This window comes from Camellia sinensis, chromosome 2, assembly GCF_055761805.1.
Source record: "Camellia sinensis isolate YWXY chromosome 2, ASM5576180v1, whole genome shotgun sequence".
In the NCBI taxonomy this organism is placed as follows: Eukaryota; Viridiplantae; Streptophyta; class Magnoliopsida; order Ericales; family Theaceae; genus Camellia; species Camellia sinensis.
In genome coordinates this window covers 99,194,511-99,204,858 of record NC_138962.1, presented here as the reverse complement: position 1 = coordinate 99,204,858, position 10,348 = coordinate 99,194,511, and the positions used below count along the sequence as shown (strand labels likewise).

At 37.2% G+C, this 10,348-nt stretch overlaps 1 protein-coding gene across 1 annotated transcript; it reads left to right on the top strand.

Moving 5' to 3' along the window:
• Positions 1–317: 317 nt before the first annotated feature.
• Positions 318–9,292, top strand: LOC145816127 (uncharacterized). The gene is made up of 6 exons (XM_082912374.1): positions 318–391; positions 5,089–5,236; positions 5,568–7,834; positions 7,938–8,243; positions 8,344–8,431; positions 8,519–9,292. Exons 1-6 carry the CDS (start codon positions 318–320, stop codon positions 9,290–9,292), a joined length of 3,657 nt encoding a protein of 1,218 aa, XP_082768500.1.
• The last annotated feature ends 1,056 nt before the right edge of the window (positions 9,293–10,348 follow it).

Below are 10,348 nucleotides of genomic sequence, written 5' to 3'. Positions count from 1 at the left end.
AGCCGACCATCAGTTTCGTAGGGGATAACTTTACTAATTCAAACACACATAAGAAATGCTTACGCGCCTCTTTTAGACCTCAAGCGAATTCGATCAAAGCTCATTCGCGCCAATCATCTCACCTTACCATCAACCTTGCTGTCCGCCGTCAGCGCCTCTCCACCGTCTGCGCCTCCGTCCCTCTTCACCATTTCTGTTTCGTCTTGGGGATTTCTGATTCATCTAGGTATTTGTTTCAACTTATAATAGTTTCTCTCCGTTTATGTCTTTGTGTCTCATTTTTTCTGTTTGATTCCTCATACTCGTCTTGTTCTACAATGTCTCACCCACTAGGGCCCTTACCATCGCGATTTGTCGGAGCATCTTCAACTCGCCCTAAAATCAATTTCAGGTATAAATCTTCTGTATCACTCTCATGAACTCAGTCTCTGCCTGTCTCCCTCTCACTGTCAATGTTTGTGTTGATGTTTGCTACTGGGATATGTCGATTATAAGATTTCGTTATGTTGTTTGTGAAGTCCCCCAATCTGTGATGTTCTTGTAGTGTTTTTTTGCTCCTATTTCTTTTAAGTATCCCTATTTATATTGGGAAATATACTTAATGGGAATAAAATTTCTTTGGGTGCTTTTGTAAGTTATTTGGAATTTGATTTCCGAACAAATTAGTTGGTTAATAGATTATAAATTCCTGAGATTTTTTAAGTACCCTTAAATGAGCCACAAGCTGTACAAGGACTTACCATATATACCATCCTTTAGAAGTTGGAGTTGATTTTTTATGAAGAGACAAGGTAGCACATCTTATTTTAGCCAAGTTGGACTTACCATATATGCTCATCATTTTTCAGTTTGAAGTTTCTTTTCCCATTGTGCTAGCAAGTTCATAGTCATGTTTACTCTTAAGGGAAAGGATAATGGTCTAGCTAATACCGTGGATCTGATTTTTTTTCATACCATGGGATGTTGGATGGATTTATATTTATTATGAAATTACAGTACTATGTTTAGTAAGAGTTGGGATGGAGGAAAGTTAATCCGACGAGTACCCGTACGAAATTAATTATGCCAAGGCACTGAGAAATTTAACCCATGGTTTTGAGGGAGTATTAATCTATCCGCACAACTAATCCCCTTGTTGGTGAATCAAATGTGAGACATTACAACATTAGGAGACAAATCCTAAACATATGGGGTCTTATGTTTTTTAGTTTAATACCCTAATCCTGACACAATCATGTCGAAAAGGGTAGAATATGTATATGTTTATCTTTCATCTTCAATGTTGATATGTACAAGATGTTTTGAAGCTTTAAGTTTTCAGCCCTTGAACTACTTATCAAGTTTTTATATTGTTCATCCTATAATTGCTAAGAAAGGCTTGCAAATTGCTTTCTTAATTTGCAAATATATTTTTTCGTAGGCAAAAAAAAATAAAAACAATATAAAAGCAATGAGACTTTTCAAACTTCAAAAACAACAAAATAAAAAGGATAAATTACGCGCAAGTATTCCTTGTAGTTTGCTCTCTGTAGTTTTAATTGACTGAATTTTAATCCCAGATTTCGAATTATGTGTCATTTTGGTCCAACTAAAAATATAGGTTAAGAAACATTGGATGGAAAATTAGCATGTCATGTGATTGGTTTTCAAGGGCAAATAGACATTTCATTCGCCCCTATCTTTCATCTCCTTCCTCACTCACAAACAGAGCCACCAACCCACCACTGTTCCACTGCCATCAGGAGCCGGCAACCAAACAACAATCCCAACATCCATTTTATATCTGCAAGACATCATAACTATCGAAAATTATAAAACAAAATCCAATTTCCATCCCTAACATAAAAATCACAACACAAAACAAAACTAACATAAAAAGTATGAGATACCTTTGCCAATTATTTTCAAAAGTATTATTATTATGTAGCCCTCTTTTGGATCCCAGAAAAATGTTGGGTTATGTGTCTCATGAAGAGCTTTGGGAAGACAATTGTAGCAAGATTTAATATATATATTATGAGCCATTACTTAACATCTCATTTGGGACATCTAGACAAGATATATAGTTATTATTTATGGCGCCTCATAAATAAGAGTTCAACTTATACCATTCTGTCATGCTCAGAACCAGATTTGACATATTTATTTATTTGTATTTTTCATAGCCATTCATAATCTCGTGCTCTTGATTGGTTGTTTTTTATTTTTATTTAATGTGTTGATCTTCATTTCTTAGTTCAAAAAAAATGATACGAAACATGATACCAGCAAATTAAGTGTAATGAAGATAAAACACTATATGCATATTACCTATTAACCTCTTGTAAACTCTCTCTATTGTGAGTGGGAGTTTTGTACACTTACAAAATAATTAGCATATAAGTTTTTCGGCTGTGAAGCTGTGACTTTTAGGAAATGATTGCATGGGTAAAAAAATTTTAATAATCATAATATATTAAAGAAAGAAAGGAAAGAAAAACTATTAGCCAGCACCAATAATTGGAACGGACACTAAATAAATAGTTGAGATGAAAAATCAACATATGAAGCATTAAAGTAATTAGTACAAAAACAATTTTAATGATGTAATTTTCAAAATTAGCTGCTGAATTCAAATGGGTGCTCATCAAGTGCTCAAAAAACAAAATCAAATCGGGTAATGATTTCCACAATAGTAGGTTGTTTGGCACAAAAAAGTTATCTCATATTAAAAAATATTACACATAGAGAGAGAGAGACAGAGAGAGCATCATTTAGGGTTGTCCCAGTGCTGGGATCTAAGACTCCAAAGGCAATCTAGTTGATAGGTTAGACTTTTTTTTAGTGTTTCCCCCATTCAAACTTTGGTCTCTATGTCCACTTCCCTATCCGTCCACTGAGCCTCTTTCCCACACAGAGCCTAACCCTCCCAGGCCCCTACAGACCCCAATACCATTACCAACAAAAGATACTGTCAAAAAATCATAATACTTAAAGTCACCAGAAGATGCATGGAAGTTCCAAGCTTCCTTGCTTATTACACAATATTTCCTATAATATGCTACACATGTTACCTCGACCTAGATTTGATTTATCACTGGATTATTTTTGTTTTGTTTTGTTTTGTTTTTTTTTTTGGTTTTTGCCTATTATGCAGATCGGCACAACAAACACCATGTACACACCATATTTACAAAGTTTTATATGCTAATGATCACCCAATGATTAGTACTAGTCTTGATATACGTGCTAAATATGTATCAAAATATGTAAAAATTTTAGTGTTCTAACTATTTTGGTATTACCTTCCCTTAAAGATAGACCATAAGTTGTCATTAGCATGATCCGTTGAAAAATAATAGTGGATCTTATTATTTGTACATATGATAGGTCCTATATTTATACATATGGTTCGTACGTAGGAGGTAAAAAGAAAGGGGGGTAAATATTCATGTATCATTTTCTTAGTCATCAAACCAAGACATACTCTCTCAGGATGAACTGTCTAGTACAAAAGCTGACTCCATTTTCATTTGGCAGACTTAGCTCTAACAGCATTACACTCTGGTAGGGGCCTCCGCATCAACCATAACTCAGTTGTACCAAATTTGCAGTCATGTGTGAAGAAATTGTTTCTCTAGTCGATTATAAACGTACCTATTTGCCTTAAAATAGCAAGAACATCAAGTACCCAAGACAAAATAGAAACTTCGTTGCAAGTCGGTAGGGGCCGCCCCATCGATCACTCTCGGTGAAGAAAGACTATTGACTAGTTATATACCAAAACACAGAAAAAAAATCTAGACTACACATTAATTTTTCTTTATCACTCTCAGTGAAGAAAGACTATTGACTAGTTATATACCAAAGCACAGAAAAAATCTAGACCACACATTAATTTTTCTTTATCACTCTTGGTGGAGAAAGGCTATTGACTAGTTATATACCAAAACATAAAAAAATATCTAGACCACACATTAATTTTTCTTTACACTTTTCTGTGCAGATAAGTTTCCCATCTACTAAATATGATAAACTAATGCATGAATACAAAATTTATCTTGAATAATAACTAAGGCAAAAGTGTAGCACATCCTAGTACATTGATACATCTGCTAAAATTAGCGAAAATAAAAGGCCACAAGGAGGATTGAGAACAAATAGTATTGTGATTGTAACTGTGTGGAAAAAACGGACCAAGGTAAGTGGAATCTTTCTATATTTTATGACTTCTCTTGGAGCACAAAAGGGAGAAACAATTATTCGCAAAAATATTCAAACAATAAACAGTCTTCATACTAGTTTCACCACTGGTATATGTTTGACTGTGCTGAATGGATCACTCAATGCCCATTAAATTCTCCTTCCATCCTTCATTTCCTGGGCCATTCTAAAAACTCCTCTCCTCTTACCTCTATTCAAATAGGAACTCAAATATAAATTTATTGAGCAATGTGTTGTTCCAAAGAAACACAAAAACTTGTGTAAAAAGAGATTGGTATCGTCATAGACTCATTTTCCAAAGGCACAACAAGGAAAATGTGTTGTTCCAAAGAAACACTTGGTAGTTTGTTCTAAAATGTTTCCAGCTCCTCCTTCCTCCTCTTCCTCTTCTTCTACGTCACCTCCATTTTTCTTGCCAAACTCTTTCACTATTGTGGCAGTCCAATCTTCCACTATTCTGTTCTGCTGATCTGTTTCCCCTGCTGTAGTGTTCCTCTGCTATGTTGATCCATAAAAGAAAATAAAAAATAAAAAAAAACTCAGATTATTGCTACGACTGCTAGTTTGTTAAAAAGAGGGTCTGAGGGTTGAAGCTGTTAGTCCTGCTAATAGTCTGCTAGTCTGTAATAGTGTTGCTGATCTGTTCGTCTGCCAATATTCTTGGAATTAGTCTTCCATTGAGTGTAGCTGGCTGCTTTTGTTGGGCTACTTGAACTAAAGACCTCCAAACATTAATGGAGTATAGTCTAATTATATTAAATTGATGAGATATGTTGTATGTTTTCCAAATTCATAGTGTAATTTATTTATTTAAAAACAAATGTTGTTCATGTATGTAGAATCAGCTCTTTTACTCTGCTGATTTTCAACTCTTGGCTGTGTTAGTTGGTTTGATTGTGCTCTGCAGTGGCTATTGGCTGTTTTGTTTGTTGGTTCTGTTGCTTCGCTTTGTTTGTTGGTTTCTCACCAACTGAAGCTTGGAGCTTGTGCTAGCTCCAAGCTCCTCTTTATTGAAGGATCTTTTCATACTTTGGTTGTATTCATCAATAACTTTTCTTTTGCTTATCATTTAGCTAACGAATATTTGTTACGGTATCCATGTTAGCATTGTTCTTTTGATTGCTTTGTTTCATAAGTGAAACATAAGTTGTTTCATTTGGTGTGGAATTGTAGATCCCTATTTGAATAATTCTTAATGTAGCAAGCATTGCATGCTTGTAGGTTGCTTAATTTAGTTTATTTTATTTTCATTTTTGTGAATCTCTCCTTCCCGTTACTGTTAGGAAATTTCATTTTGTAGTTTCTAACACTTTCTGTAATATTATGTAGATTAATTATTGTAATGGTTGTCTTTAACCTTTCAGATGGCCCAAACAGACAAGGGTTGGATGACAATAAAAAATAGATTAAGTAGTAGGGAGTATCAAGAAGGGGTGAATTCATTTATTGAATTTGCGATGAGAAATGTAGGCTTGGAGGATAAGCTTCGGTGTCCATGTATTGATTGCTTGAACGACAAAAAACATACGATCCACGTTGTTAGGATTCATTTGATTCGAAGAGGGATATCTCTTTCTTACAAGACCTGGGTGCACCATGGGGAACTTGTTCCCGTGTTTGAACCTCACATACCGAATTCAGGTCACCATGACATATATAGTGAAACTGTAGGGGAAGATCAGGATGACGGGGATGATTTGCCGACTATGTTGGAAGAGGTTTGTAGGGGTTTTGCAATGGATGATGAAGGGGATGAATTACCTGCTACTTTTGAGAGTGTGGATGGGCGAAACTTTGATAAGTTATTTGAAGATGCTCAACATAAACTATACCCGGAATGCACAAGGTTCACAGTGTTGTCATTTATTATTAAGATGCTTCACATTAAGGTGTACAACAAGTGGAGCAATAAGTCATTTGATATGGTTATGAAAGTTTTCAAGGACACTGTACCTGAGTGTGATGAGACTGTTCCATGGACCATATATGGTGCGAAAAGATTCTTACGTGACTTGGGTTTGGGCTACATTCCCATTCATGGTTGTAGGTATGATTGTGCACTATTTTGGAAGGAGCATGCACATCTTCATAATTGCCCCAAGTGTGAAGAGCCTAGATACAAGTTGGACAACGGAAAGGGTAAGAAGATCCCTCACAAGATTTTGAGGTACTTTCCATTGACACCAAGATTGAAGAGAATGTATATGTCCAAGAAGACCGCTACAGATATGAGATGGCACAAGGAGAAACGTGTGGATGATGGAATCTTGAGGCATCCAGCTGATGCTGAGGCATGGAAAGACTTTGATCGGCAACATCCTATGTTCGCCATGGATCCACGAAATGTAAGGCTAGGGCTCGCCACCGATGGTTTCAATCCATTCAGAAATATGAGCACTTCATACAGTATGCGGCCTGTTATCCTAATGCCTTACAACCTCCCACCATGGAAGTGTATGAAAGAGCCTTTCTCCATGATGTCATTGCTTATTCCTGGACGATCGGCTCCTGGAAGAGATATCGATGTTTACTTACGGCCATTGATTGAGGAGTTGAAGGAGTTATGGGGGGATGGGGTGCGAACTTATGATGCGAAAAACGAAAAGTCATTTAGAATGCATGCTGCACTGATGTGGACCATCAACGACTTCCCTGCATATGGTAACATGTCCGGGTGGACTACTAAAGGTTATTTGGCTTGTCCCACTTGTAATGAGGATGCATCATCACAAAGGTTAACAAGTAAGATAGGGTACATGGGTGCTCGTCGTTACTTGCCCGAGAACCACAGATGGCGAAGGAGCAAGTTGTTTAATGGACAAAGTGAGGTTAGATGCAAACCGTTGGAGTTATCAGGGGAGCAAATATTAGAGCAAATTCAAACTGGGACATACAAGCCGTTTGGAAAACATCCAAATAACAGGAAAAGACAAAGGGACAAAAATCCAGTGTTGAATTGGGCAAAGAGAAGCATTATGTTTGAATTGCCTTACTGGAAGACGCTTAAGCTTCGACACAACCTTGATGTCATGCACATAAAGAAGAACATTTGTGACAATTTGATGGGGACATTATTAAATGTGGATGGGAAGAACAAGGACACAAAAAAAGCACGGATTGATTTAGCAAATTTAAAAATTCGAAAGGAGTTACACCTACAGAGTCGTGGTGATGGGTCATTTGTGAAGCCTCCAGCTGTGTACAGATTATCCACGAAAGAAAGACAAGGCTTTGGTGCTTTTTTGAAATCAATCAAGTATCCCGATGGTTATGCAGCAAACATCTCCAATTGCGTGAATACTGACAGTGGCAAAATCTCAGGACTCAAAAGTCATGATTGTCATGTGCTTCTACACCGACTACTTCCGGTTGGGATGCGCCGGTATCTTAACAATGACATTGGTACGACTTTATTTGAGTTAGGAAATTTCTTCCAACAACTGTGTTCAAAGATGTTGAAGGTGACAGATTTACAGAAACTAGAGGACCAAATCATACTTGTACTGTGCAAGCTTGAGAAGATATTTCCTCCAGCTTTCTTTGATGTCATGGTTCACTTGGTTGTTCATTTGCTGCGCGAGGCAATATTGGGAGGGCCGGTGCAATATCGATGGATGTACCCAATTGAACGGTAATTATTTATGCTCTTACCATATCACTGTCATCAACCTTTAATGGTAGTCTATATTTTGGCATTGTAGTATGGACATAGTAAAAAAAATTTTCTCTTGTAGGCTACTTGGAATGCTAAAAGGATTTGTTGCCAATAAAGCTCATCCTGAAGGATCAATTGCGGAGGCATACATTTCCAAAGAGTGTACAACTTTCTACTCGATGTATCTTGATGGATTTGAAACAGTGTTTAATCGAGAAGAAAGGAATGATGACGGTGGTGATCACGGCTTGGGGTTAGCCATCTTCTCTCAAAAAGTTCGTCCATTTGGTCTAATCAATAGGGCACTAGATGTGCCTCTCCACGAACGAGAGATGGCTCAGTGGTTTGTCTTATACAATAGCTTTGACGTGGAACAATATCTACAGTATGTTTTCAGGCCTCAAAAAAGTTAAATTCGCCATAACACGTATTGTCTGATTATTCGTAATCATATGTCTTACTTATCTACTATTCTTATTAATTAGGGAACACAAGAACATTTTGCAAAATGGAAGTACATGTGACACCACAGAGAGGCAACGGGATGAATTTCCTAAGTGGTTCAAAGAACGTGTAAGACATACCTATCTATCCAACATGTGAGCACATTATGCTATAACCAACTTGAACAAAGTAACATAACACGTATTGCTTATGTAGATAAATCAGTTGCGGAATCAAGGGTCGCCGGAAGCAACGGATGAATTGTGGTCGTTGGCCAATGGTCCTAGTGCAATAGTCAACACATATTCGGGATGCATTTCTAATGGTGTTCGATTTCATACCATCGATCGTGATAACCGTCGTAAAACTCAAAATAGTGGGCTGGTTGTAGAAGGGGAGCATGAGGGTCATTCAATGCGTTTCTACGGTTACTTGAGGAAAGTGTGGGAAATGACATATTTTTTTAGACATCGAGTTGTTTTGTACCAATGTGAATGGTATAACACCGGTAGCAAGAAGACTTGTCTCACGGATACACATGTCACAAGTGTCGATGTGAAAAGTCGATGGTATGAACATGATCCCTTTGTATTCCCAGCTCAAGTAGAACAAGTATTCTACGTTAATGATACCAAATTATGTGGGAATTGGAAAGTTGTAGAACGATTCCACTATCGAGGAATATGGAATGTGCCAGAGATGGATGGTTTACCTGATGATGCTCTAAATAGTGTGTTCCAACAAAATGAAACCACCGAGGTTGTACCAATTGTGAACGGAAACGGTATGCAAGTTGAAGGCGGTGGCAATCAAGGGGTTTTGTGTAGAGATGATATTGAAGGTGAAATTATTCCAAATACAATGGTTTCACAATCTCATAGTCAAACACAAGTCGAGGGTGTTGTTGATGCTTTCATTTGTGATACCGACGAAGATGACTTCATTGAGGACGATGATGAGCAAGAAGAAGACGAATTTGACATTGTTTAACTATATAAATCGTGACATAGAACCTTGATGTATTTAATACATATTGTTTGAGGACATACTACAACACTTTGTGCTATATATGTTGCTGCTGTGCTGTCCGTTTAGTTGGAGAGTTTGGTCTAATATTAACTTGTAAACTGCTGCTCTGGTTGTTGTTCTGTTCTGCTGCATTTGATTTAGAGTGTGTTCAGTGCTGTATGTCTACTGTAGTGCTTGTTCTGTCTGTCTACTGTAGTGTACATAACTGAAGGGCTAGCTGTCTGTAGTTCCTGTTCTGTTTTTGCTGATGTGTTGATCTGTGGTGACTGTTTTGTTTTGCTTTGCTCATGGCTGTGTATCTGTTTTGTTGCTGTGTTGGCTTAAACAATCTTGGTGCTTGTAGTGGATGTAGGGCTGCTGTAGTTCAAGGCAGTGGTTGTCTTCTCTGCCTGTCCTGTTTTGGTGATCTGTTTTGGTGCTTGGAAGGGCTGCTGTAGTGCCTCATCTGGTTTTTATTCATGGCAGTGCTGTAGTGCCTAATATTGTTGGATTTCCTGGCTTTATTTGCTTTTGTGTTGGTCTCTCACCAACTAGGAGGTTGGAGCTTGTTATAGCTCCATGCTCCTCTTTATTGATGTACTTATTCATATATTTCATCAATAAAGTCTTCTTTTTGCCGATCAAAAACCCAAAAAATTTAATATGTCATCAATATCACTTGTAAATTTATGTAGATGGATTAATATATATGTATGAAAGTAAGATTTTCATGGATGTTCATTTCTTAGTTATTTTATTTGTTAATTATTACTGTTGACGTATATGTATGTGTTCACATTAACAATTTGTGCTTATCTATGTGCTCATTGTGCACTTCTCGTTTGATAATGTTAAAATGTAACAGAATGGCTCCTGCAAAGAAGATGCGCCGTTTACCACCACCGAAGAGGGCATTACTTGAACCCTACTCATCCTCGACTGATACATGTACACCTTATCCGGAAGGTCTTGCAGCAGATGGATTTGAGCCTATTGGACCATCTCTGTCTCAAATTAATGTGTTGTCAGGGTCTGAGA

Bases quoted from the DNA above. Each gene is read 5' to 3' on its own strand.
- LOC145816127 (XM_082912374.1), top strand. From the start codon at position 318: ATGTCTCACCCACTAGGGCCCTTACCATCGCGATTTGTCGGAGCATCT. The intron at 5,237-5,567 runs GTTGTATTCATC...TTAACCTTTCAG, and splicing joins AAGGATCTTTTCATACTTTG to ATGGCCCAAACAGACAAGGG. The intron at 7,835-7,937 runs GTAATTATTTAT...TTTCTCTTGTAG, and splicing joins TGGATGTACCCAATTGAACG to GCTACTTGGAATGCTAAAAG.